General features: G+C 39.4%; 1 protein-coding gene across 2 annotated transcripts in view; it reads right to left on the bottom strand.

The window, feature by feature from the left end:
* The window catches only part of Hsd17b12 (hydroxysteroid 17-beta dehydrogenase 12), a 133307-nt gene that overhangs the window by 58362 nt on the left and 49891 nt on the right, over positions 1-25054 (bottom strand). For both annotated transcript variants that reach the window (XM_048443581.3, XM_085696647.2), the window contains exons 2-3: positions 20923-20969; positions 18447-18522 (exon numbers count right to left, since the gene is read on the bottom strand). In XM_048443581.3, coding sequence (XP_048299538.1) covers positions 18447-18522; positions 20923-20969 — 123 coding nt within the window. The remainder of the gene's footprint in view (positions 1-18446; positions 18523-20922; positions 20970-25054) is intronic.

Below are 25054 nucleotides of genomic sequence, written 5' to 3'. Positions count from 1 at the left end.
CAAAGACAGCCATGGAGGTGGGAAACAGGACAGGGCATGAAAGCCTTTGGAGTTGGTGTCTGCAGGATTTCACACTATTAGCTGCCCAGCTTTAGGGAAAGAGAGCATAGTAGTTTTATCCATTTGATTTTGAAAACTGGCTATTATCATATTTTACAGATAAAACAGTCCTCTTGGTCTTCAGATCCTGTGATTGCATCTCAGGGTCTTCTTAAACCACATTAATACAAGGTTTATGCTATGTTTTAGAATGAATTTTTCTTCTCTTTGTTGGCCAAAACAAACAAACAAAACCATAATGAGTTATGAGCTATGCAGGATAACTGAACTAAAAATCAAGTTAGATGGCAATTAAAGTTATTTTTGTAATCTACCATAGTACTCCTCAGATAAAGGAGAAGGCAGAGATCCACAACACCATTCTTCTCAACTGTGTAAGTTAGTATGCTTCTAAAAGTAATTTGTCTTGTAGTAATACTTTGTAAAAAAAAAAAAAATCCATTCTGGTTTCATGAAATCTTGCCTGGGGATGGGCTTTTCAAGATCTGAATTTGTTATTTTGGTTTGGGGGAGGTTTGGTTTAAGAGATTGTTTTGTTCTGCTGTGCTGAGGGTCAAACTGAGGACTTGGCAAAGACTGTTCTAAGTTAAATTACTAATCTCACTGAGGTAGTCAGAAGGAAGATGGCTTAACTTCAGTTAAGCTTCACTTTCAGTTCTTTTTGTTGTTGTTGTTTTTCAAAACAGGGTTTCTCTGTAGAGCCCTCTTTCATCTCAGCACTCAGGAGGTAGAGGCAGGGGGATCTCTATGAGCCAGAACTTTTCTTATTAAAGAACTTAAAAAAATAAATTTAAGCAAAATCACAAAGCTAAAACAAGTATTCATTACTTTATTACAATAAATACCATGAAATACCAAGTAGCTCATGGTGGCTTGAAACTCACTGTGCAGCCAAGACCTTGCTTCCCCACCCCTGATCCCATGGGTTTCACTATGTAGCTTCGGGTGACCTGGAACTCCCTATGTAAGCTAGGCTGGTCTTGAACTCTGACTAGGCTGGCCTTGAACTCTGCCTGCCACTGCGCCCTGAGTACTGGAATTAAAGTCAGGATCACCTCACAGGCTGACCTTGAATTCATGGTCTCCCTACTCCTACCTCCCAAGTATGTAATTAACACTTAGTTAATTTGTTTTTTACATTCATTAACTGTGTGTGTGGCCTAAAAAAGAGGTGAATTTGTACAAGTCAGTTCTCTCTTTCTACTATATGACTTCTGGAGAATGAACTCAGGCCATGATGTTTGGAGGCAAGTAGTTTTACCTGCAGAGCCACTTCACTGACCACTTAAACAACATTTGGCCAAAGAGTCGAACCACCTTTCTGTTCAACACAGAACATACCCAATACCCATCCTCATTTTTGCCATTAAGAACATTGTTTTCATACAGTAAAACTAAATGAAAGCAAAGGTAGATGATTTACAGGCTCATTCTTCAATACCAAGAATAACTCGGCACACAGCATTCTGATCACAGGATGCCCTACAGGACACACAGTACCATGTAAAATGTGTGGAGCTGAAGTTAATATACTACCATCAGACCAGTAATTATTACAGCAAACGGTTACTTCAAATTAACTATGTGCCAAGAACATTATGTCATTCATTCTGTACAAGACTTACTGGCATATTGCTAAAGTTTGCAAATGATTATTCTCAGAAATATCCGTTTTCAATGTTTGAAAAACCATTATACATATATTTTTAAAATAATCTCAGATTAAAGTACTGTACAGTGAATCCCCATTCCTGAGTCATTTTAAACTGCTGCCATGATGCTCAGTATCCAGAAGTACTTCGATGTGATGTTCCTCAAAATCCATAGTCAATGACAGTCAAAACACCAAGGCCCTCTCTGCTGTCTCCACTAGGTTACAGACAACAGCGGTGGGCGAGGCAAACCAAAGCAGCGGTACTCAATGTGCTGGAGGTCCCGGCATCCTTCATGTGTTTATATCAAAAAGACAAAAGTCCATTCCATTTAATAATGATCCCTGATCAAGCACTAAAATTATTAGTTTTAATGCATGACTATCCTTTATATTTTCAAAGTTCTATGTGATAAAATGGGATGTATACATTCTTTCTGTGTATCTAATACAATGGCTACATGGAAGTAAATTGATTCCCTTTTCATGTAACACCATTTAACTATTAAAAACAAAAAGCAAAACAATATTTACTCAGATTTGGCAGATACTGTATCAAAGATGAATGAGCATACCTGCCACTTCAAGAAATCAAGCAACATTATTTTTGTCCACAATAAAATTTTAGTATTTTAAATAACAATTAGTTTTGGAAGACATATCTACCACCACAAGTCTGAGAAAAAAAGATTTTTCTGATGAGAAGGGGTTGATACTAACATCTGTGATTAGTCCTCAGATTGATAATACTGGGGAAAATCTATAAAACTCATAAATCTGCAAAGGTATTTTGACACAATATTTTGTAGAAAAGTGTACCTTGTGCTATGCTGAGAACCTCTGCTGGAACGCTTTCCAGGAGCACTGGCCCTGCTCCAGAGGCCTCATGAGCAGCTGAGGATCGGCCTGGGCCACCAGAACTCCACAGCGTCTGAAGTCACACGGTAAAAATCATCTCCCCCTGGAGCTTCCCTGACGGTAAGACTTTCAGGACAAGACAAGACTCGTGGCTAGTTGGTTCCTGGAGCTGCAAGGTGATGTCAGTACTCCATGACTGTTGGCTGCTGTTGCGGCTTTGCTGCCATGGCTGGGTCCGGGCACTGCTACCCTTGGATCCCTCTTTGTACAGAGCAATGCCGAGCCGCAGCTGTGGCCGAACAAGAAACAAGACACCAGTGTGGCGGTCTCTCCTCACCTCCCTCATTTCTTTCCTTACTTGAATTCCCGATCCTCCTGTCTTCACCTCCCAAGAGCTCCCAACTCCACATCTGGTTCCCCAGACTGTTTATCTGTGCTGGCTACTGCATGAGAATTTAGTCTGCTTCATTGTTAGGCTCCTTTCTCCCAGGTTCCACTGCCTTTAGAGGGGTAAACATTTGTTAGGTACAGGGGTTATGATTTCACTTGTTTATTTAATGGATTATAATTTGTTCCTATCATTTCCATTTTAATGCTCAATTTGTCCAGACATTGCTACTGGGATCCCCTTCAAGCCTTGTCTCTTTAATACAACCTCCTCATTCTTTGGAATTTCTTTACTGCTTTCTGTCATAAAGAGATATTCTAGGTTCCTCTTGTTCTAGCTTAGAAGTGGTGATCGATCCCCCCACCTCTCAAATTCTGGTTCCTTAACTGGGAAACAGCGTCCAAAGTTCAAGGTGCAGGTGCTAATTCTGCTCAGGTGCATAGGGTGTTACCTCTACACAAAGGCTCCTAAGATTAAGTTTTCATCTTCTGCCATGGCACAGGACACACTGGATGTCTCTCCAGGCATTAGTTACTGGCTGGGACATTAGTTAGCATCCTCAAGAGTACCAAATATATGATAGATAGACTTGGGGTTTGCTCTAGCTGGGGAATATCATCTTAATAAACTCACACACTTACATGGTGAAAACAGATTAATACTACACTTTAAACCCATGTTTAATGAGCAATAGTTCTATTCACGTGAGTAAAATATATTTGCACTCTGGCTACAGTTCACTTCTCACACTCATGATGGGAATATATAGTATATGCAGCAAAATATATTTTTGAAAAACTTAAGACTAAACTTACAAAAATAAATAGTAAAATGCAAACTACTTTTTCGGTGTTTTTAAAAGTCAAAGGCTGAGCTAATTAATCAAATGCAGACATAAGCAGTTCATACAACAAAAACTTAATAACTAAAATTATCCCTTACAAAGTACTGTGCAATCTCAGCTCAACTGAAGACTTCAGGTGATAATGACATGCCAGCACAAGACCATCAGTCAGTACAGTACTCTGATCCAGACCTAGACTGAAGGGGCAGCACCCAGCATATGATCTAGATTGTGAAGGGAAGTATCAGGCACTTAGATCTGGCGGGGTGGGGGGCAGCAGGAATGTGAAAGAGTTCTGTACTTTTTATCCAATTTTCTATGAATTCAAACAGTTCTAAAAAAAAAAAATGCCTGTAAGCACACAGCAAAATTGTTAGGTCTTAAACCTGTGGCAGCTGAGACACCCATTAACATATCAAAGCTGACTTGGACTCCAGTTTCTCCCAGCATCCCTCAGTCCCTACTCATTACAGGGTCCACCTAGCTGGGCTGCCCTCCTCCCAGCTACTCCTTTCTATATAATCCATCCATTTTGGTTCTATGATCTTTTGCCCTTTTACCTTTAAGCCTCTCTGGTTCTTTCTTTCCTCTGGCCCCTCTCCTCACATGGCACAGCTCAGGGTCATGGTCACTCTGGCCTCTTCCAGGTGTCTCTGGCTGTGCTCTCCTTCTACAATAAACTGGCCCCACCATACCTAGGAGTAGTCCCATCCTCCTTTTATTTTTTTATTCAAAAACATTCTTTAAATCTACAAAGACAAAACTTTCTCCATAAATCATTCCTCAAGAGATTTCTAAACATTATGGAAGTGGCTTAGGAGAGTCTTATTTTCCTGCCCCAGACCATTCATGAGAACAATTAGAAATAGCCTATCTTCCCATGAGACTTTGTTCTACCCAAGAATAAGTAATCGCTACCAAGGCTTCATTCCCATCCACAGAAGGTCAAAGAGCAGTACTGTAGACACTTAACTCTTAGATGCATTTGCACCCCTTAGATTCGGTATAGTGGTACTTCATTTCCTTCATCTACAAAGAATAGCCAGGCACCTTGCAAAAGTCCCAGATGGAGTAGGAGGGCCTTCTGTCTATGTGTTACGTTCATTGGGTAAATAAAGAAGCTGTCTTGGCCTTTTGATAGGCCAGCCCTTGGGTTGGTGGAGTAGACCGAACAGAATGCTGGGAGAAAGAAAGCAGAGTCAGACAGACATCATGGCTCTCCTCTCCAAGACGGACGTAGGTTAGACTTATCCCAGTAAGCCACAGTCAAGTGGTGATACAGATCATTAGAAATGGATTAATTAAGATGTGAGAGTTAGCCAAGAAGAAGCTAGATATAATGGGCCAGGCAGTGTTTAAATGAATACAATTTGTGTGTTGTTATTTCGGGTAATGCTAGCTGAGTGGTGGGAAGTGGCCCGCCGCTCCTTTTACAACAGGTAATGGAGTAGGAGGGCCTTCTGTCTATGTGTTACTTTCATTGGTTAAATAAAGAAGCTGCCTTAGCCTTTTGATAGGCCAGCCCTTAGGTAGGTGGAGTAGACTGAACAGAATGCTGGGAGAAAGAAAACAGAGTCAGACAGACGCCATGGCTCTCCTTTCCTAGACGGTAAGCCACAGTCAAGTGGTGATACAGATTATTAGAAATGGGTTGAATCAATATGTAAGAGATAGCCAATAAGAGGCTAGAACTAATGGGCCAAGCAATGTTTAAATGAATACAGTTTCCGTGTAATTATTTCGGGTAAAGCTAGCTGGGAGCCAGGCGGCGGGAAGCAGCCTGTTGCTCCTTTTACTACACCCAGAGAATATGCTGCTACGTAATGATCACTAAGCCCTTCTAGAAAAAGTCAGTTATAATCAGGACAAGAAAATTTTAATTAACAGCACTTTAGTACTCTACATCAATGTGTGAGGGCACAGTAAAGAAAGCATGGAAATAGCACTCCACTGGGGAAAGGTTTTTATTGTCAGGAAGAGAGAGAACATCCAGAGGTATCTGGTAGAGTCCAGAGCAGAGGAGAGAACAAAAAGGCAGACCGCACATGGTCAGGGCTGTCTGTCAGAGAAGAGAGAACAGCAAGAACAGTGGAGAGGAACTCATGCACATTATAAGGAGGATGCATACCTGCAGGGAGAAAGCCCCTGAACTGGAGCAGTCTGGGAGTTCAGGGTAGAGGAGGAGGTAAGAACGGTCACAGTGCTAGTATGGACTCTGAAATGTACAGCAAGTACATGTGCTAGAGACCTGAGGAGTCTGTGGACTAGTAATGGCTTTGGTAAGTACCAGGGGTGCATGTCACCAGGGAGCCAGATGCCTCATCCACCAGAGAAGAGATAGGGAAGTAGCTTTTCCTGGCAGACAGAAACTGTTTCACAGGTTCCTGAGGAATGCTGAACGTATCCACCAGCAATCTAGTTCAGTTTGAGCTGAGCCAAGACTCATTATGGACCAAATCAGTTTTGGAGTGCTTGGGGTTTCCCTTCTGACCTGACAGAATGGTTGTTGAAAAGAAAGCAATGCCAAAAACAAATAAAAACAAAACAAAACAGAAAAAAACACAAAAATAATGTAATTATCAACATGTATCTCTTCTGACATTTTCAAGAATGAACTTTTAAGAGAAAACTGGAGATGTCGGCTTGATGTATATTACTTTTATTATATTTAGATATGATCCTTGTATCCCTAATCTCTCCAAAACCTTTATCATGAAGGGGTGTTGAACTTTGTCAAATGCTTTTTCTGCATCCAATGAAATGATCATATGATTTTTTCTTTCAGTTTCTTTATATGGAGCCACTGATAGTGACACTGGGATGAGTCGCTACTGCATATACCGGCTTCATGGGATCCTATTCTCTTTGGATGTAAGCCTTGCTCAACCTAGATGTAGTAGGGAGGGCCTTGGACTTTCCACAGGGCGGGGTGCATGGCACTCCATTGGGGTGAGAGGGTCTGTGGAGGGAGAGGGAGGGGACTGGGAAGAGGGGAGGAGTGAGAATTTGGATTGGTATTTTTTCAAGTTAAAAAAAAACAAAAATAAATAAATAAAAAGAAAAAAGAGAAAACTGGAATGGGAGAAGGGGAATTAAAAGATGGCTAACTTCCCAATTAATGAACAACATGCAGCACATTCAGCCTCTGCTGTTAATATACTCTTCAAGATGCACAGTGAAGGCTCTTGCTGTTGGTGACTCCGCATTTGGAAACATGCCAAACAAAGGGATGCTTCCTGGTGAACAACTCACAGATACTTTATAGAATGAAAATTTGAAACAGATAAGCAAAAAGGTTGGCTGTGAGGTTTTGAAATATCTATATCCTGTTGAGTTTGAAATTCTCAAAAAGTATCAGAAGTTAAGACATGAAAATAGACTACTAGTCTCAGATAACATTGCTACATCTGGTTCTGCTTTTAAGATGACTGTACACAGAAAGACTTAAGGTACAGGAGCTGATTTTGGCTCTCTTGCTGAACTTGCAAACCATGATCTTCAACACTGCACTTGCTATCTATGTACCAAAGAACCTGAGAGAAACATCAACACCATATTCATAAGAAAAAGGTTGTCACTAAACTACAAGAATATGAGTCTACTCTTGGGTGAACTAAGGCCAATAACAGAACTGAACATGTTGCTCCTAAACAATAAGATTGTTACTGTTAGTGAAATTAAACTGGAATGAACTCAAATGTCAGCAAAAAGAAATCTAACTGAATTATGGCGTATCTGTAAACTGATTAAAATAAATAAACTATAGCTACATTTGAAAACATGGAAAATTTCAAAAACATAATTCTTGTTGAAGTCAAACTTCAAGATAAAAACTATTGTATCATGCAATGTGTTATGAAGCTTAAAGAAACTAAAAGTAAACAGTAATATGAGCAGAAGCTAAGCAGCTGTAGGACTTGGGGAGACAGCAGGAGTGAATGATGCGGCTACTAGTCAGTCACAGCCAGTCAGTGACTTACATATGCATCCCATAGGTCTCCAGGGTTCTAAGCATAAATGGTACTTGTAGTAACATTTCTAGGAATGCTTCTTTTATGAGCCAAAAGCAAAATTAATGGAAAATGTGTATATTGTATTAAGATACCCTTCTTGAAATGGAAACCAAAAATGGAACCTAAAGAAATGTCCATTTTCTTAGTAATCTCATGATGGGAAAAAGAAAGGGAACCAGTCAAAGGGGAAACTAATCTTCCTGAAAGTGATTCCACACAGCTTTAACAACTTTACATGATGAGACTGAAGCCCAGATATGATGGGTCAGAGGTGGGCGGACCACACCTTGATGGTCTGCTTAGATTAGATATGCATATCTTTGTCACTCTATTTAAACTTTTATCTTATTTAAGGACTTGGAGCATCTTCAACACATCTTCTGGTCACATACTGAATAAGTGTAGCCATACTGAATAAATCTCCTTTTTCTGTTTTTCACTTTTAATTTAATTTTTTTTTATCATCTTACTAAGAGTGGGTGGTTGGACATGGTTACGGGCACAGTTAGTGACCCCAAGTTTAAAAACAGAAGAAATACATCATACTGAAAATAAGGTAAATCCCAAAACATTCATATCATACAAACAATGCCAATTTTTTTATGCATGCCAAGAAATCTTAATAGATGAGAGGTTGCACACTTAATATCCTCTGAGTCAAGTATGTTATTAAGTAACATTAAGTATGAGGGGCTACAGAAAACATGATGGGATACATACCATCTGAAGGACAACTCTGTCATATCTTCAGCTGATAGTAACCCTGCAGGAACATTGGGCCCACTCAGGAATTCAAGATCTTTAAATTTTCAAGAGAAAAATATCACCTTTAATCCCAGAACTAGAGAGAATTATAAAATGGGAGGAGACAGCCCTCAGTCTCAGTCTTATTCTGAGGTTTCCTGGAGGCAGGATTGCCATTTTCAGACTAAGGTCAAGGTAAGAGCCAGTGGCTAGGGGCTTGCTTTTCTGACCTTCAGGTTGAACCCCAATTTCTGTCTCTGGAATTTTATTAACCGTGCTACATTTGCCGCCAATGTTTGGGGTATGAATTTACAAAAAAAAAAAAAAAAAAAAAGCTGTTTGTCTAAGCCCTTTTAGCCACCAGCACAGAGCTAGACCCAAACCTAGCTACCTGGGTTTGGGAGAAAATCTCAGCTCCTATCCACTCCAGTTTAGCTTCCAGGTAAAGATGAAAAATACACAGAGAATCTGGACATTGCAAGTTATTGTGCTGTCTTTATATTGTTTGAATGCTGAGGAAGGAGCAACAGTTGCTTAAAGACATTCGATTATAAATGTTTCTTGATTAATCCAACCTATATATTTTGAAAATGTCTTGACTTCAAAATTTAAGTCAAAAGATACATTACCTTGGAAAAGAGGTTTTGCTTTTGTTTTCACGGGAAGTGAGAGGCTGTGGATTCATTCTGGGTTAAGAAAAATCAGGTTTGATCAAGGAACACCCACTGAAAGTCTTCGATAGGAGCGAATGGCCCAGATGGTGCAACATTTTTTTTTTATTAATTTATAAAAATTTCCACTTCCGCCCCTCCTCCCAATATCCTCCCACTCCCCCTTTCCTCCTCCTTCTCCAGTCCTAAGAGCAGTCAGGGTTTCATGGCCTGTGGGAAGTTTAAGTTCCTCCCCCCTCCCTCCAGGTCTAGGAAGCTGAGCATCCAAACAGACCAGGATCCCAAAAAGCCAGTACATGCAGATGAAACAAGACCCAGTGCTATTATCAATGGCTTCTCAGTCAGCCCCCATGTTAGCCACATTCAGAGAATCCGGTTTGATCACGTGCTCGTTCAGTCCCAGTCCAGCTGGCCTTGGTGAGCTCTCATTAGATCAGTCCCCTTGTATCAGTGGGTGAACGCACTCCTCACGGTCCTGACTTCCTTGTTCATGTTCTCCCTCCTTCTGCTCCTCATTTGGATCTTGGGGGCTCAGTCCAGTGCTCCAATGTGGGTCTCTGTCTCTATCTCCATCCATCGTCGGATGAAGGTTCCCTCTGATCCTGACTTCCTTGCTCACGTTCTCCCTCCTTCTGCTTCTCATTTGGACCTGGTGCAACATTTTTGGGCACTTCTATTGTAGTTTCCTCTGAGTTCTACATCCAGAAGAGCTTCAAGATTGTTGGCTGAGATGATTCAGCCTCACAGAATCCTTCAGTTAGGACTTCAACACAATCCTAAATTTTCTTTGGGTCCCCTCAGGATAATCAGTGCCCCCAATCAGCAGGAAATAGCCCAGTAAACTACACCCACATTCCAAAAAACTGGATTATGGATGTTTGTCTTTGTTTAGTGTATTGGTTACAAGTTGTTATGGATAATAGTCAGGGAAAAAGGTAAACAAAGGAAATTAGATTCAAGGCTCTTGTTTTGAAAAGAAAAAAGAGGGGATAAAGATATGATAGGATAAAAGAGTAGATTGTTAAATCTACTCTGAAAAATGGGAGGATATAGATATGATCTTGTTTTGAAAAGAAAAGGGAGGATAAAGCTATGATAAGCTAAAAGGATATATTATTGAATCTACTTTTAAAAAGCAACTACTAGTTTTAAACGTTTTACATTGGATAGGAATTTTGTATAGATACAAATTTGAGATTAATTTTGTTAGAACATACTGCACAAACATTTCTAATTGTGTTCAAGATATTGTACCTATACAGCTCATTTAACAATGTAATGCAAATTTCTAGTCCTTGAAAATTATTATTACCAACTGTTTAGGATAATAAGGAAATGCAGGTTAGTAGTTAATCACCTATTATAATTGAACTTGTAGTCACATCAGGTATATTTTCAAGGTCAAACAAAGACATATCTTAGATAGACAGGTCATCTTCAAACACTTCAGAGCGCTACAAAATATGGCATTTAAGATGTTTTAAAAACACAGGCTCTTTTTTATGACAATGAGACATGTCTGCTCCTGGTAGAACCAATCTACTTCAGAGATAATAATGGGCACTGAAGAAACTCCACATGCAATCTACTTTCTTTGGGGAGAAACTAAGTCATTGGGCAAGAAAATGTCCCTGCCTTGACTGTCGGCAGTATGCTATCCTAACTGGACAAGCAGAACACAAAGGAAAGTGATTGTCAAACATTGTCAAGACAAGGAGGGATAGTTCTTCAGAATATCCTGCTTCACAGAAAAATCTGTTAGATAGGCTAGGCCTGTAGACCAAAGATGGATGCCTCAATGTTGCAAAGAAACTTTGGGTGCTGACTGGGCAGTCAGTTATTTCTGTCATTTCTCACGTTTTTTTGGAAGTTGTTTGCTTGCACTTCCTGCTTACTCAGTTAATATTATTTCCTTCTTGGGTCTCTGAGGGAGTTGAAGATTAGGTAGTTAAGGTTTTCCTTGTTTATCAGACGCAGAAAGCAAATTAAGTTAGAAAGTAAATTAGGTACAAGACTTTGGACTCACCAAGATAGAATAGATATGAAGTATTTTCTCTGAATTTGTCAAATGCAAATGAACTAGACATGTTGATATATTTATTGACTGTATATATTGCATATTGTTATTATACTTATTGTATATAGCTTTTCTTATATGAGAATGACCTTCTTTTTTATTTTAGACAAAAGGGGGAAATGTAGTGGCATTTCGTTTGTATTTTAATAAATAAAACTTGCCTGAGGATCAGAAAAGTAAAACAGTCACACTGGCCAGCCTTATAAACCAGGCAGCAATGACACACACCTTTGATCCCAGTAGCTACACTATCTTGTCATAAAAACCAGGTAGTAGTGGTGCACGCCCTTAATCTCAGAACTAGAGAGGATTATAAAACAGGAGGAGACAGCTCTCAATATCAGTCTCATCCTCAGATTTCCTGGAGGCAGATCGTTATTTTTGGATTGAGGTCAAGATAAGAGACAGTGGCTGGCTATTTTGCTTTTCTGACCTTCAGGTTGAACCCCAATTTCTGTCTCTGGGTTTTTATTAATCGTGCTACACAGGAACATCAGGCCCACCCAGGAATTGAAGATCTTTACATTTTTAAGAGAAAAATATTAATTAAAATTTATGTGATGAGAAAAATACTTGATTTTTTTTAAACAAAAGGTAAGCTATCTACAGAGTATTAGAGATATACCAAGAGACTGCTAATATAAACAGTTCACCAAGGACCCAGGCAAGAGATAGGACTGAGATGCCAACAGAGGAGAAAGAAAAGTAAGATACACAGACATGGGAGCAATGACAGTGGCGCTGCAATGTGGGGGCTCTTCCTAATGACTTCTGAAACTCCTCACCACAGGACTTTTTCCAGGAGAGCGCAGAGCCTGCACGTGGCTGTGCTGACGGTGCCGTCTGCTACCCACCACCAAGTGTTGTCAGAATACACTGAATGCTAAATTTCAGAAATAATCTATCCTCAAATTTTAAATTGTATACCTCGTGAGTGGCCTAATAAAACTGCATGCCATCAGGTTCTATCATGCATGGGATGTGTGTAATTCAGAGCTTTGTCCAGCATATCCATGACTTATATGATCCTTAATCCTTAGCCCTTTAGTTTTGTTACTCTGACCAACTGTGCTGATACTGTAGTGCTTAAGTATAAGTAACCCCGATACATAAAGAGCATGTATACAAAGGTCATTATATATGGAAGACCAGAATAATAACTATGTTACTATGCCATAGCAGCAGGACAGATAGGGAAAGCACTGTCCACACAGAGTTCAATATTACCTGGGACTATGTAAAAATTGATCAAAGTGATCAACAGTAATTGAGTAAGATGCAGAGCCCTAGCCAGGAGAGTACCCTCATATTGCTGGTCCAACATCTGCTTATGCAACCATTACTAAATGGTACACAAAGATTAATAAAGAATTTCTAGCAGGTCAGTAAGAACAGCATCCACCATTAATTCAGAATTCAGAATCATAAACTCTGACTTAAATGACAAGGTTAGAAAACAAAATTCATACTAAATGAGCTTTTAGATTAGAAAGTAACACCATAAACCAGAGGGTTGGAAGACTTAAGAACCGTCATAAACAGGAAAACTAAACCTGGAGCTATAACTGAAGTCTTCATATGACTGAAACTCAGTTTCATAGCCTGCTAAGCAGTCTGGGTAATCTGAACAGGTCTGTGTCTTCACAGTTGTTCTAAGGATTAAAACATAGCTGCACATTTCACTGCACATTAGGAAATGGTGCAATGGTTAGTGCAAGACCACCTGCTTTTATCAAAAGTGTAACAAATACAAAGTTGTCTTTAGGTATTCATTACTAATCCAAAACAGTAAGACAAGGACAAGTGACCCATTTTAATCAAGATGTGTCTGTCTCTTAAAGATGCAATGAAACTGTCACAAGTCAGGCTGCATTTCTCCTCTGGATGTTGCATGTTGAGCTGTATCTTACAGGAGTCACCAGTTATCCAGCTAACACATTTTCAGTATATTAACAATGCTAAGTAAGGGAAAGCACAAAATGAAGTCTGAACTATGTCTACTTCTGCCACTAACTTACGTATTATTTGGTCTTTCAAACTTGGTTTCTGGATATATAAAATAAATTAACCTATCAGTTGTTCATAAAATAGAGGAGATTAAAATAAAATCATGGAGGAGGGGCTAGTAAAATTGTTCAGCAGATACAGGCACTGACTGCCAGGTCTGTCATCCTGGGATTGATCCTGGAACCCACATGGAAGGAGAGACCAATGCCCCAAAGCTGTCCTCTGACCTTCACGCATGTATGCATACTCATATAAGTAACAATTTTTAAAAGCATTTTAACACAGGAGTATGTTTCCCAAACTACATATGTCTATAATTGAATACTCAGCAATGGAGATATAGTTACATTGTAGCATATATGTTTTCAAACACTCCAGTAAATTAAGCAAGTGTCATATAAAATTACTGCATTCTATGAAAATTTCAAAGAATATGCCTTTCTACAAATTCTTTCTAGGTGTACACTGTACAATTACAATTATCCACTGAGGGCTCAAGCCTACAGGCATGATAAGAAACATCAACCATCCACTTAGTTTAGACTAACTTCAGAGTATCTTGGTCCCACATTTCCAATCCCCCAAAAAAGAGGGCCTTTTTATACAAAAGTCATGGAACCATCAATAATCCAATTGCAAAGACCACTCACTGTTTTACAGAAACATAGGCAAACATTTTAATTAAGAGGTGCAGCCAGTGTCTGGCCATGATACAGGGCACTCCCACATGCCTTGTGCCAGCTGCAGAAGAGCAACATTCAAGCAGCTGACTTAATTGGAGATGCAAACCAGCACATTCTAATTTGGCTGGGCCAACTAATTGGTAGGTCTGCACGTTTCTAACAAAACCCACCCATATTACAGATGTTGTTCTCTCTTTCAGTAACGACTGGTAACAAGCACTAGCGGAGCTGAAATAAGCTATACTTGGTGATTTACAAACGGTCTCACACTAGCTTATACAACTAGAACACGTGTGGCAAAATCAGAACATAACTAAATAGCACAGCATCTCTCTGTGCACATTTAAGAAGTCAGAGAGTCCCACAAGAGCACCACATCCAGCAACACAACATTTGCGAAGTGCCCACATCCTTCTGAACGAGGTCAAGTTTGCTGCAAAAATATGCAGCACTTGGGCCTTCTCTCTTTAGAATCTGATGTAAACCACAACATTTATAGCTCTGTGCAAAAAGACCAAACATTTATCAGTAATGAATGGTTAAAAAAAAGGGGGTGGCGGAGAAGGCCCATATATCTGCTGCCTTCACAGCATAAGACAAAATTACTCTTTTGCTTCAAACTGGAAAAATATACGAACCAAAAAAATATTTTCCCATCTGATAACAGTGCTCCCTTAAAGAAATGAAGCAAGTGGTTGAGCCCCAAGACTTCGTCACTACAGCCTGGAGAGAGTCTCTGAGGTGGGGAAGAGAAGTGAAGCTCAGCCTAGCTATCCTTTCTGAACTGAGGACCCAGTACACAAATATCAAGTCATGCAAATAGTTTATATGTCTAAGGATACAGATGACCACTTAGGAAGAAATAAAAATAAAATGGTGATTTATTAAAAATTGTAAAAGAACATGATTAATAGAAAGCAAAGAATGAATTAACAGATTTTTAACCCAGCAGATTTCAATTCAGATTATTGGCTCCTTTAAATGTAAAAGAGAATCTGAATAGTTTATAGAAACTAGTTAATGTACTTTCTTAAAGCTAATAAAAAAATGAATGAGAATTATCAGACAATGGCAACTATTCTAATGCTTGAAATGGGCTCAGTATCAGAAAGGTCAATCCTTATAGAAACAGGTGAGTTTGACTACCTTAAACCCGTTGTGCAGCCCAGGCTGGCCTCGTATCCCTCGCCTCTGTCTTTCGAGTGCTGTGATTACAGGGACAAACAATCACTCTATTAGTTAACTCTAAACTTTAGTGCCACAAACCATTTAAACTCAGTAACTCTGCACAACCTGTGGAGAAATCAAATGCCATCTGTTAGACAAAGATGGTGCCAATGATGATTCTACTGCTCTGTAATGTCAATCTAAACATAATCTCTATGGTTCTTAGCTATAAAATACAGTCACAAATCAAGGTTGGCTAAATAATGAAGCATCTTTGGTTATGTGGACAAATTCTAAAGATAAAAGTTTATAAAGAAAACTCCAATTAGGATGGCAAACTCAAAGTGACTGCCATGTGTACCAACTTACAGCAACACTGTAAAGTTAACATATTTTAAGGCAAAATTGGAAATGCTAACTTGTCTAAATTTATGTAAAATTGGAATATAAGACATTGAAATAAAAAATGTTCATGAATTAAACAGTTGTTGATGGGAAATTGATCTTTGGGAATATAAAAAAAAAATGTCCTGTCTCGTCATTCTCCACCCTGGCAAGTCAAGGATCCTGATTTCCTCAGAAACTCCCTTCCAAACAGTCTGTTACCTTTTATGAGCTGCTGTGTTGATGGCTGCCGCTCTATGCTGAACATACTTTGAGAAGCTTGTTTCTTGCAATGGCGCTTTCTTTGACCTCTGTCACTCTAAACTAAGCGCACAGCCACCTCTAATCTTGGCCACCCATGACTTAGGCTTATACTTTGATATAACTAATTTCCTATCAATTCTTTATGTTTAAAATCTCTTTACAAATTTGGACCCAAATTAAGAATAAAATTATTTGTTAGAATACATTTTTCAGGGGGCTGGAGAGATGGCTCAGAGGTTAAGAGCATTGCCTGCTCTTCCAAAGGTCCCGAGTTCAATTCCCAGCAACCACATGGTGGCTCACAACCATCTGTAATGAGGTCTGGTGCCCTCTTCCGGCATGCAGGCATACACACAGACAAAATATTGTATACTAAATAAATAAATATATAAAAAAAAGAATACATTTTTCACCAAAAAAAAAAAATATGGTCCTTCCTAGGCAGACACCAGGCAGCACCACTGAGCAGGAGACCACATATGCATACATTCTCCATACTTCTCTTTAGCTCTGCTCTCTGTTGAGAGTTGTTCTATTCAATCACTGAAGATGGTCAACATGTGTGTAGGCAAAGTGTAACTAACAATGAATACAATCTTGATATGTCACACTTCTGAAGACGAATGAAACAGATCTTCGATCCTCTGCAATGACAGACTGAAGATAAAATATTTTCTAAGATTATGTCTCTAAATACAGAGTACTCTTGTTATATGGCAGCAATTTAAAAAAAAATTATTTATGATGGTCTCTAGAGAGTTTCCAGTACCTTTGGTATACTAAGGCTCATGCCCCCAGGATAACCATGACTAAACCATATTAATTGGTTCTACATTATATTCCACCATGACAGTGTTAATTACAACAATAAAATTTAAAAGTTAAATGGTTCCTACTTTCCCTAAGGTTATCTAATATCCCTAACCACACACCAGAGGTCAAAACCTGAGTCCCAAGGAAGAAACATGAGCAATGGCCCAGTGGATAAAGCACTCACTGTTATTTCTAAGGACCACAGTCTGACTCTTAGCATCCATGTTGTGCTGCTCACAATTACGTGTAAACTCCAGCTGCGGGGGAATCCAATCACTTCTATACAGTCCCCCACACAAATGCAGACACACACACACACACACACACACACACACACACACACACGTATATATAATAATAGTATTAGTAAAAGATGAATCAGTACTCTTGGCCGTGCTTGATGATGCAGAGAATGAAGTCATAGGTCAGCTTTTCTACCCAATGTAACACAACACTAGCACAAAGAACAGACCACTAGATACACAATACCAAGAAACTGCGTCAATAAATATTTAAAATATTCTATATTCCAAAGACAGACACTTTGCAAAACCAAATGAACCTAATGGACAATTTTTATTTCGTTCATTCTTAATTTTTCAATTCACATGGTGACTAGTACTATTTGGGCAAACTAAACTGAATGCTTGAGTGTTGTGTTTCTCCCAATCCTTCCAATTCAGCACACTCTTTGGGAAATTATAACATAGCTTACAAGCAGCAGGCTGTAATTTCAAGCACGGATGGTACTTTCTGATAGTATTCCTTGCTACATAGAAGTTATTTAGCATGAAGTGGAGTTCAATGGGGTGGGGAGAGGGCAAGAATCATAGGGTAAAGAGTATGGCAGTATGGCCGGCAGGGCACAGCAGTGTACACTCAACACACAGCATGGACGAAAACTTGACAATAAGTTAAGATCTTATTAAAAAAAGAATGCAGTGAAGCTCAGTGGTGGAGTGTCTTCTACTTGTGAATGAGATCCTGAGTTAACTCAGCCTCCCCTACTCCCATCCCCTGCACTAGGGTAGAGAGGAAAAGCCTGGTCTCATGACTGCTTTGGGGAACAGACTATGGTAACCATATGCAACTCAAGACTATGTCCTAAAAAGACAGGTGTGGCTGCCCGGTCCTTCTGGAACATGCACTCTCAGGTAAAAGACTTAACTATATGAGGACTACAGACAACACACTGCTTTACCAAGGAAATGTACAGCACTGATTATATAGGCGCACAGTTTAGGAAAGTCAGCTGAGAGACTGTTCACGTGTCAGAATTCAGGTATAGACCAAGTATAGCTAACTAGCACGAAAGACTGAAGCAGCGTCCCTGTCACACATGCTAGCTCCTGTTCCAGTGGCTCTCAATCACACGCTTTAGGTGTTTACAGAAAGACTGAAATTCAAAATATTTCAGGATATTTTTAAAATAAGTAACTTATTTTAGTAGAAAATGGCAAAATAGTTACAATTTATCTCTTATTTTAATTAAATGTGTCATTAAAAAGCATTTTAGTCAAATCACAATAATTCTAAAATGAATTCATGAACTTTTCAGAAGAGTAATAAAAATTTCTAAGTTAAAAAAAATCATAATCTTAGCATTCAGGATGCTGATGTAGAAGGATCCCAAGTTCAAAGCCAATATGCTATGTATGGAGTTCCAGACAATATCTCAATTTTTTAAAATTTTATATTAGACATTTAAAACATGTTATTAGCAATATGGAAGGCAGATTCAGCATTTATAGCATGAGAGCAGTGTGCCACTTCAACTGGCTACACCACCGTGGTGGTCTGGATTTAGAAAGTGAAAACTTACTGATTGCGCTGGAAACCTGGTTCAGTTTATCCTGGGACCTGCTGATTAGGACAATCTTCATTCCACGCTTTGCTAACTGAAAACAATAAAAAGAGACCTGAATCACATCTGTGAAGTTTATTCTAAAACAGAAATTAGATATATTCCCATTTAAGAATACCTGACCAGGTGGTAAGTCAAACTAAAAAAAAAAAGTATCAAGAGCTGGCAATCCAAACTGAACACTGATTTCCCAGAATCCTAAGTTTCTAACCAAGCATTGGAATCTCAAATCATTTTGGAAGAATGATGATTTGTACTTTTTTTTAGGCCTAAATACATGGTGTGGACTTTTTTTCACATTGTTAGATGTTCACAGCTTCTGTAATTTCAAATTTAGGATTTGAAATGCTGTCATAGGCTAGATACATAAAACAAGTATCAGTGAGCCAACAAAAAAAACTACAGCCAAAATGTCATCAGTTCCTATAAATACAATCAATCTTAAAATATGTATTTGGGACTGGATGGTTAATCTTTACTCTCAACTGCATTTAGAATCTCCATGGAAGCATATTTCTGGGTGTGTCTACGGGAATGACTCTGGAAAAGTTTAACTAAGGAGAGATACCTACAGGAAACATGGGCAGTTCCACCCCGTGGGCTGGGATCCTAGGACCACTGTTAAAAAACTGAGCCCAAGTATTGCTACTTCTTGACTAAAGATATAATAGATAACAGAGGTGTAAGATACTCAGCTGCTTTGAGGTCTTCTGGTCATGACTTCTCTGCCTTTAACTGGAAACCAAACTAAGCTTTCCTTAGTTTTCTTTGCTCAGGCATTTGTCATAGGAATACATTAAGATTAAAGGGCAATCAAGATAAAGTACATTAACTATTGCTAATGAATATATTAACAATTTCTTGAAGAGAATCGTCTATATACATTATGTACTTAAAACTATGTAATGTTGCAGAGAGTGACAAACATTCACAGTGATGTACCCCTGCCACAGAGACAAATAAATACAAAGGTAGAGAAAGAACACCAGGAGGCATAAAACTTTGTACTGAACTATCAGACAGTTTACAAGTGAGCAACACTCGGGTAATATGAAACAGAAGTGATTCAGTACACTAATTCCCAGTTATAAATCCAAAGTCAGCTTTTATTAAGTAACAAGTAATATTGCAAATGAGGCTGCAGAAGATCATTTTTTATAAAAATAACAAGGCCTGGTAATTCAGTAAATTAATCCGCTATAAAACCACTAAAGAATCCATTAGTCCACAGTGATACTTTAAGAAAAAAGAGAAACACATTAACAAAGGAGGAGGAGCAAGGAAAAGCTATTATTTATAGAAAACACCAACCGAGCATGGTGGGTCATGGCTCTAATTCTAGAGGGAGGAGGAATGCCCTGAGCTTGAGGTCAGCCTGAGCTACATAACAAGCTCTAGACTAGGTTAGGCTACAGAGAAAGAGATATAATAGAAAAGCAGTATTTAAACTTTACAGTAAACTAATTCAGGCAAAATCAATGAGTGTGAAAAATACTGAACTAAAAATTAGCTAGAAAATAGGGTATATAGTCCCAAAGTATGCCATATATTCCCTATTACTTTTATAATGAAGAATTGTGATAAACAACACTGTAATGAATTGTGTGCCTTAACACCATCAATATGGAGCACATCAGTGTGTTGAGCCTCTTGATAGGATGAGGTCAGAAGGATTAATATCACTTTTATTATCATTTTTGCTAAATATGTTTACCCTGAATCTAATAATAAGGAGACAAATTCAATTTTGTCTGCCAAACAACGGTCTTTCATTTTTCCAAGTGTCACTTTATAAGGAGCTGAGAGTATATCTCAGTAGTAGAGCCACTCCCTGGCAGAATGGCTGTGGCCAGCAAGATGGCCCAGTGAGGAAAAGCAGCTGTGCAGACAAGCCTGATGACTTGAGTTTGGTCTCCAGGACTCGCACATTAGAAGGGAAGGAATGACTACCTGTAAAAGTTGTCCTCTGACTTCCACAAGTATGCTGTGGTGTGTACGCATCTATAAACCTACATACACAAATAAATAAATATGGGCTAGAAAGCTAGTTCAGCAGTTAAGAGTATACTGCTCTTGCAGAGGACCCAAAGTCAGTTCCCAGCATCCACGTTAGGCGTCTCACAACTGCTTTTAAGTCTAGCTCCAGAAGATTCAGTGCCCTCTTCTGCCTTCCTGTGTGGTATAAACACAGACACATGCACATGCACACACAAATAAAAATAAAGTCTTTAAAAATATGTACTCAGGAGGCAGAGGATCTCTGCAAGTTTCAAGCTAGCCTGGTCCACATAGAGAGTTACAGGCTAGCCAGGGATACATAGTGAGATCCTGTCTAATAAATAAACAAAATGAATGTAATAAAATTTTCATCAAAACTACTATTTAAGAGATTATTTTTTCCTTATTTTTAAAACAGACTCTGAAAAGCACCTACCTCTTCTGCATATGATTTTCCAATTCCATCGGTGCCACCTGTGACAACTGAAAAAGAGAAGAGGAACAGTTTAGCTGAAGAACTACAACACGGAAGCGGTCCAGCTAGGAAACACCAGAATGCCCAAGAACACTAGCACAATATCTGATGGGAAAAAGCAATACTCAGGGCTGGGCGCGAAGCTTAGTGGTAAAGCACAGGACTTCCCATGCACAGGGCCCTAGGTTCAATTCCTGTTGCGGGATATTTGATTGCACTGTGACACTCTAAAACTGTTAAAGTTAACCTTGAATCGGGGGAAAAGACGAGTTGACCATAAAGAATTTGGAGGACCCACGATATGACACAATAGAGAGACACAGGAAAGGGGAGCAAGTGGCTTAGAAAGATTTACTTGGGGCGGCGGTGGTGGCGCACACCTTTAATCCCAGCACTTGAGGCAAAGGCAGGTGGATCTCTGTGAGGTTGAGGCCAACCTGGTCTACAAGAGCTAGTTCCAGGACAGTTAAGACTGTCCACACAGAGAAACATTGTCTCATAAAACAAAACAAAAACACAGAAACAAAACAAAAAAATTATATATATACTTGTCTTTTCAATCTGGGAAGGGGTATCAATTGGTCGTTCCTCTGTCACTTTCTTGATCTATCAGGTTTTTACCCCAATATCTGACTCCCAAGTTTTTATTAATAAGAAAACTTAGATAAACACTTCAAATGACTAGTGAAATAAATACATAAATAAGCAATACCAGTATTCAAATGTAGAATTAACTGCTCATCACATCTCAAATGGAAAAGACCAAAACCAAAATATCAAGTGCCAGTGAAATATAAAGAAACTGACACTTTCCCCCTTTCCAGGAGTACCAGAGAGGCACAAACCTTTCGGAAAAACTATTCTTCAACAATCTCAGTACTAAAGATACGTTTGTCTTCTGAGGCAGCAATCCTCAAGAGAAGAGTAGTTGGTGCTCATGGTAGCTTTACTAGTGTTTGTGCTATCTGGTAGTAAAATACAAACATTAATCTACAGCAAAATGAGCAACTGAACTGGCGCATAGACAACGCATGACTGACAGAAGCAAAATGAACTGTGACATACGACACATGAGTGTGTACACCAAGTGAAGAACATGGAAGACACTCTTTTCCTAGTGCCACTCAAAGGAAGGTACACCTGTCAAGTGCCTGCTCAGTCACCATCTTTCCAGAAGCTTTTAAATCTTTTTAGAATAAAATGTAAAATTAAAAAAAAAAAAAACAGGAACAAATATGGCCCAGTGAACCAACGATCAACTTCATATTAATCTTAGTTAGTCTATAACTACTTCCTCCCACCTCAGATTTTCTGTCTGATTTTTAAAAAACTTTGTATGTGCACGTGTGTGCATGTATGCATGAATGGAGAAGCATGTGTCTGTACGTATGAAAGAGAAGAGAAAAGAAATAGCACAGAAAGAGAGACTGTCTACAGAATGCACATGGCACCACAGTACATGTGTGGAGGTCAGAGGACAACTTTCAGAAATCAGCTCTCTTTTCTTTAAGGGTACTCAAGTTTGAACTAAAGTTTTTCAGGTCTGGGGGAGAGGGCAACCAAATGCTTTTACCCCAAGCCCCCCTTTTTGTTTTTTGTTTGTTTGTTTGTTTTTCAATACAGGGTTTCTCTGGAACTATAACCATAACTATAACCTGGTCTATAACTATAACCTGGTCTATAACTATAGACCAGGCTGACCTCAAACTCACAGAACTCTGCCTATGTCTGCCTCCCAAGCACCGGTATTTTTTTTTAAATATTTATTTATTTATTATGTATATAATATTCTGTCTGTGTGTATGCCTGCAGGCCAGAAGAGTGCACCAGACCTCATTACAGATGGTTGTGAGTCACCATGTGGTTGCTGGGAATTGAACTCAGGACCTTAGGAAAAGCAGGCAATGCTCTTAACCTCTGAGCCAAGCACCAGTATTAAAGGTATGCACTACCACTGCCCAGGCTAGATTTCCAAGTTAGTCCCAAACACATTAATTCATGTCAAAATATACATAAAAAAGCAAAATTAGCCATCAAATTCCTGCACTGTCTCTCTGTCTCTTCCTCTCTCTTCCTTCTCCCCCAACTCAATTTAATGTTGAACATCCTACATAATGGGTTTCTGCTTTCTCAGTCTGTCATTTGCTGACTGCATTTCCCTGATATAACATAGTATGTTCTTCTGTTCTTTAGTAGTTAGTTGGAGATAGATAGATAGATACTCGATCTAGTTCAGGTTTAGTATCTGTGTGTATGTGTGCATGTGCTAACGTGCGTGTTTCATTACTTTATTAGGTTGCAAAAATGGTATCTAAATCCATAATTTGTCCTCATCTACCAGCTGAAATATCTCCACAGAACACTGCTCCTGGGCTAATTGCTTGCCATAACATAGAACTCGGATGTAAGCACAAAACATATACTTAACTTCTCCCATTATCAGTTCTCAAAAGAGGCTGCCTGGTAATTAGCAGGGTAATCCCTCTTTTCTTATTGATACAGCTTTGTAAAGAACATTCAATCATAGGATCCGCAACGAATGCTTAAAACTCTCTATATGAAATGGCCTGCATATGAAGTCTCACCCCGTCTCTGGAAACCAGGGTTCCAGATTTCATCCTGCAGTCTCTCCTGACATACCATAATGTCACAAGCCTAGGACAAGCAAATGCTAGATTTTTCAACTCTCCTTTTTCTCTTCCCTTTCAGACTCTTCTGTTCTCTTCAAGATCCCAACCCTCATTTTTACCTGGTACCTTTCAAAGCCTTCTTCAGGCTCTATCAACTGCACTGTTCCAGAATACTTAAGGCAAAAGACCCCGCTCTCTGTTCTCCGAAGGTTTCTCTTCTTTGCAAAGCTGTATGCACTACAGCACTTTAACACAGTCAATCTGAATTGTACTGCTGTATTTTCTTGTATGTTTTTGTTGTGAGTGCACAGTGGGAAGTCTTCTGATTACTGGCAATAGTGGGACAGCAGCCACTTCCTTTTCTTCTGTTTGCAACTGGGCCACAATGATTTGAGAGGTTTGCTATGCTACACGTCCTGCTATGGGGTGTGCTGTTCTTCCTCCAGAGCCCTAAAAGTCATCAGACCACACAATCATAGCCAAGAACTTTCAAAACTGTGAACTAAAATAAACCTTTCCTCTTTTAAGATTTATTTTATTTTTCATGTGTATGTGTGTATGCCTGGTTCTCTGCATGTGCACCAAGTGCAGATGCCACCAGAGACCTGACGAGAATGTCAGATCCCTTAAAACTGGCTAATTGCGAACTGCCCATTATGAGTGCTGGGAACCTGGGACTGTGCAAACACAGCATGATATGAGCCACATCTCCATCCACCTTTGCTCTTTATAAGCTGATCATATCAGATCTTTTGTTCTAGTAAGAGAACGCTGATTAATACAGTCAGCTTGTGGAGGGCCACAACCACATTCTCCATTACTTTAAGGGGCAGAGGTAGTTGACCTCTGTGACTTCAGGGTGTGGCAGTACACACCTTTAATCCCAATGCCTGGGAGGCAGAGACAGATCTCTGTGAGTTCAAGGTGTTGTAGCACACGCCTTTAATCCCGGCATTGGGGGAGGCAGAGACAGTGGGACTATAATGCGCATGTGCTTGGTAACTTTCCACTGCTGCGTCCCTGCCTACTCCCGAGGCGTCATCCGAGTTGATGGGCAGCGGACCAATCCAAGAGTGACACGTCCGAAGCGAGGACTGTTTCCTATATAAGGGATGGGTTCCCCTCATTCTGGGTCTCCGCTTTGTAAGCTTATGCTCTCTCTCTCAAGACGCATTAAAGCTTTTCTGCAGAAGGATCCTAAGTGTCCCGCGTTGTTCTTGCTGGCGAGACGGTAGCGCGGGATATCAGCTCCTCCCTTCCAGTTACCCATTCAATTGTCAAGTCTTACCTGCTGTCAATTTTTGACCTACTATATTCCAGTAACTGCCCTCTTCCAAAGACTACATGCCTAAAATACTCAGGCATGAAAGTTGGGCTCCTTGCCTCCAGCAACCGAAGGACCAAGATCTCTTAATAGCATATATGACTGCTAAGCCTACAGCTATTTCACTTCTCTCTCAGTT

This window comes from Myodes glareolus, chromosome 10, assembly GCF_982192425.1.
Source record: "Myodes glareolus chromosome 10, mMyoGla1.1, whole genome shotgun sequence".
NCBI lineage: Eukaryota > Metazoa > Chordata > Mammalia > Rodentia > Cricetidae > Myodes > Myodes glareolus.
The sequence above is the reverse complement of the archived record's forward strand: the minus strand, read 5'-3'. Positions and strand labels throughout refer to the sequence as shown.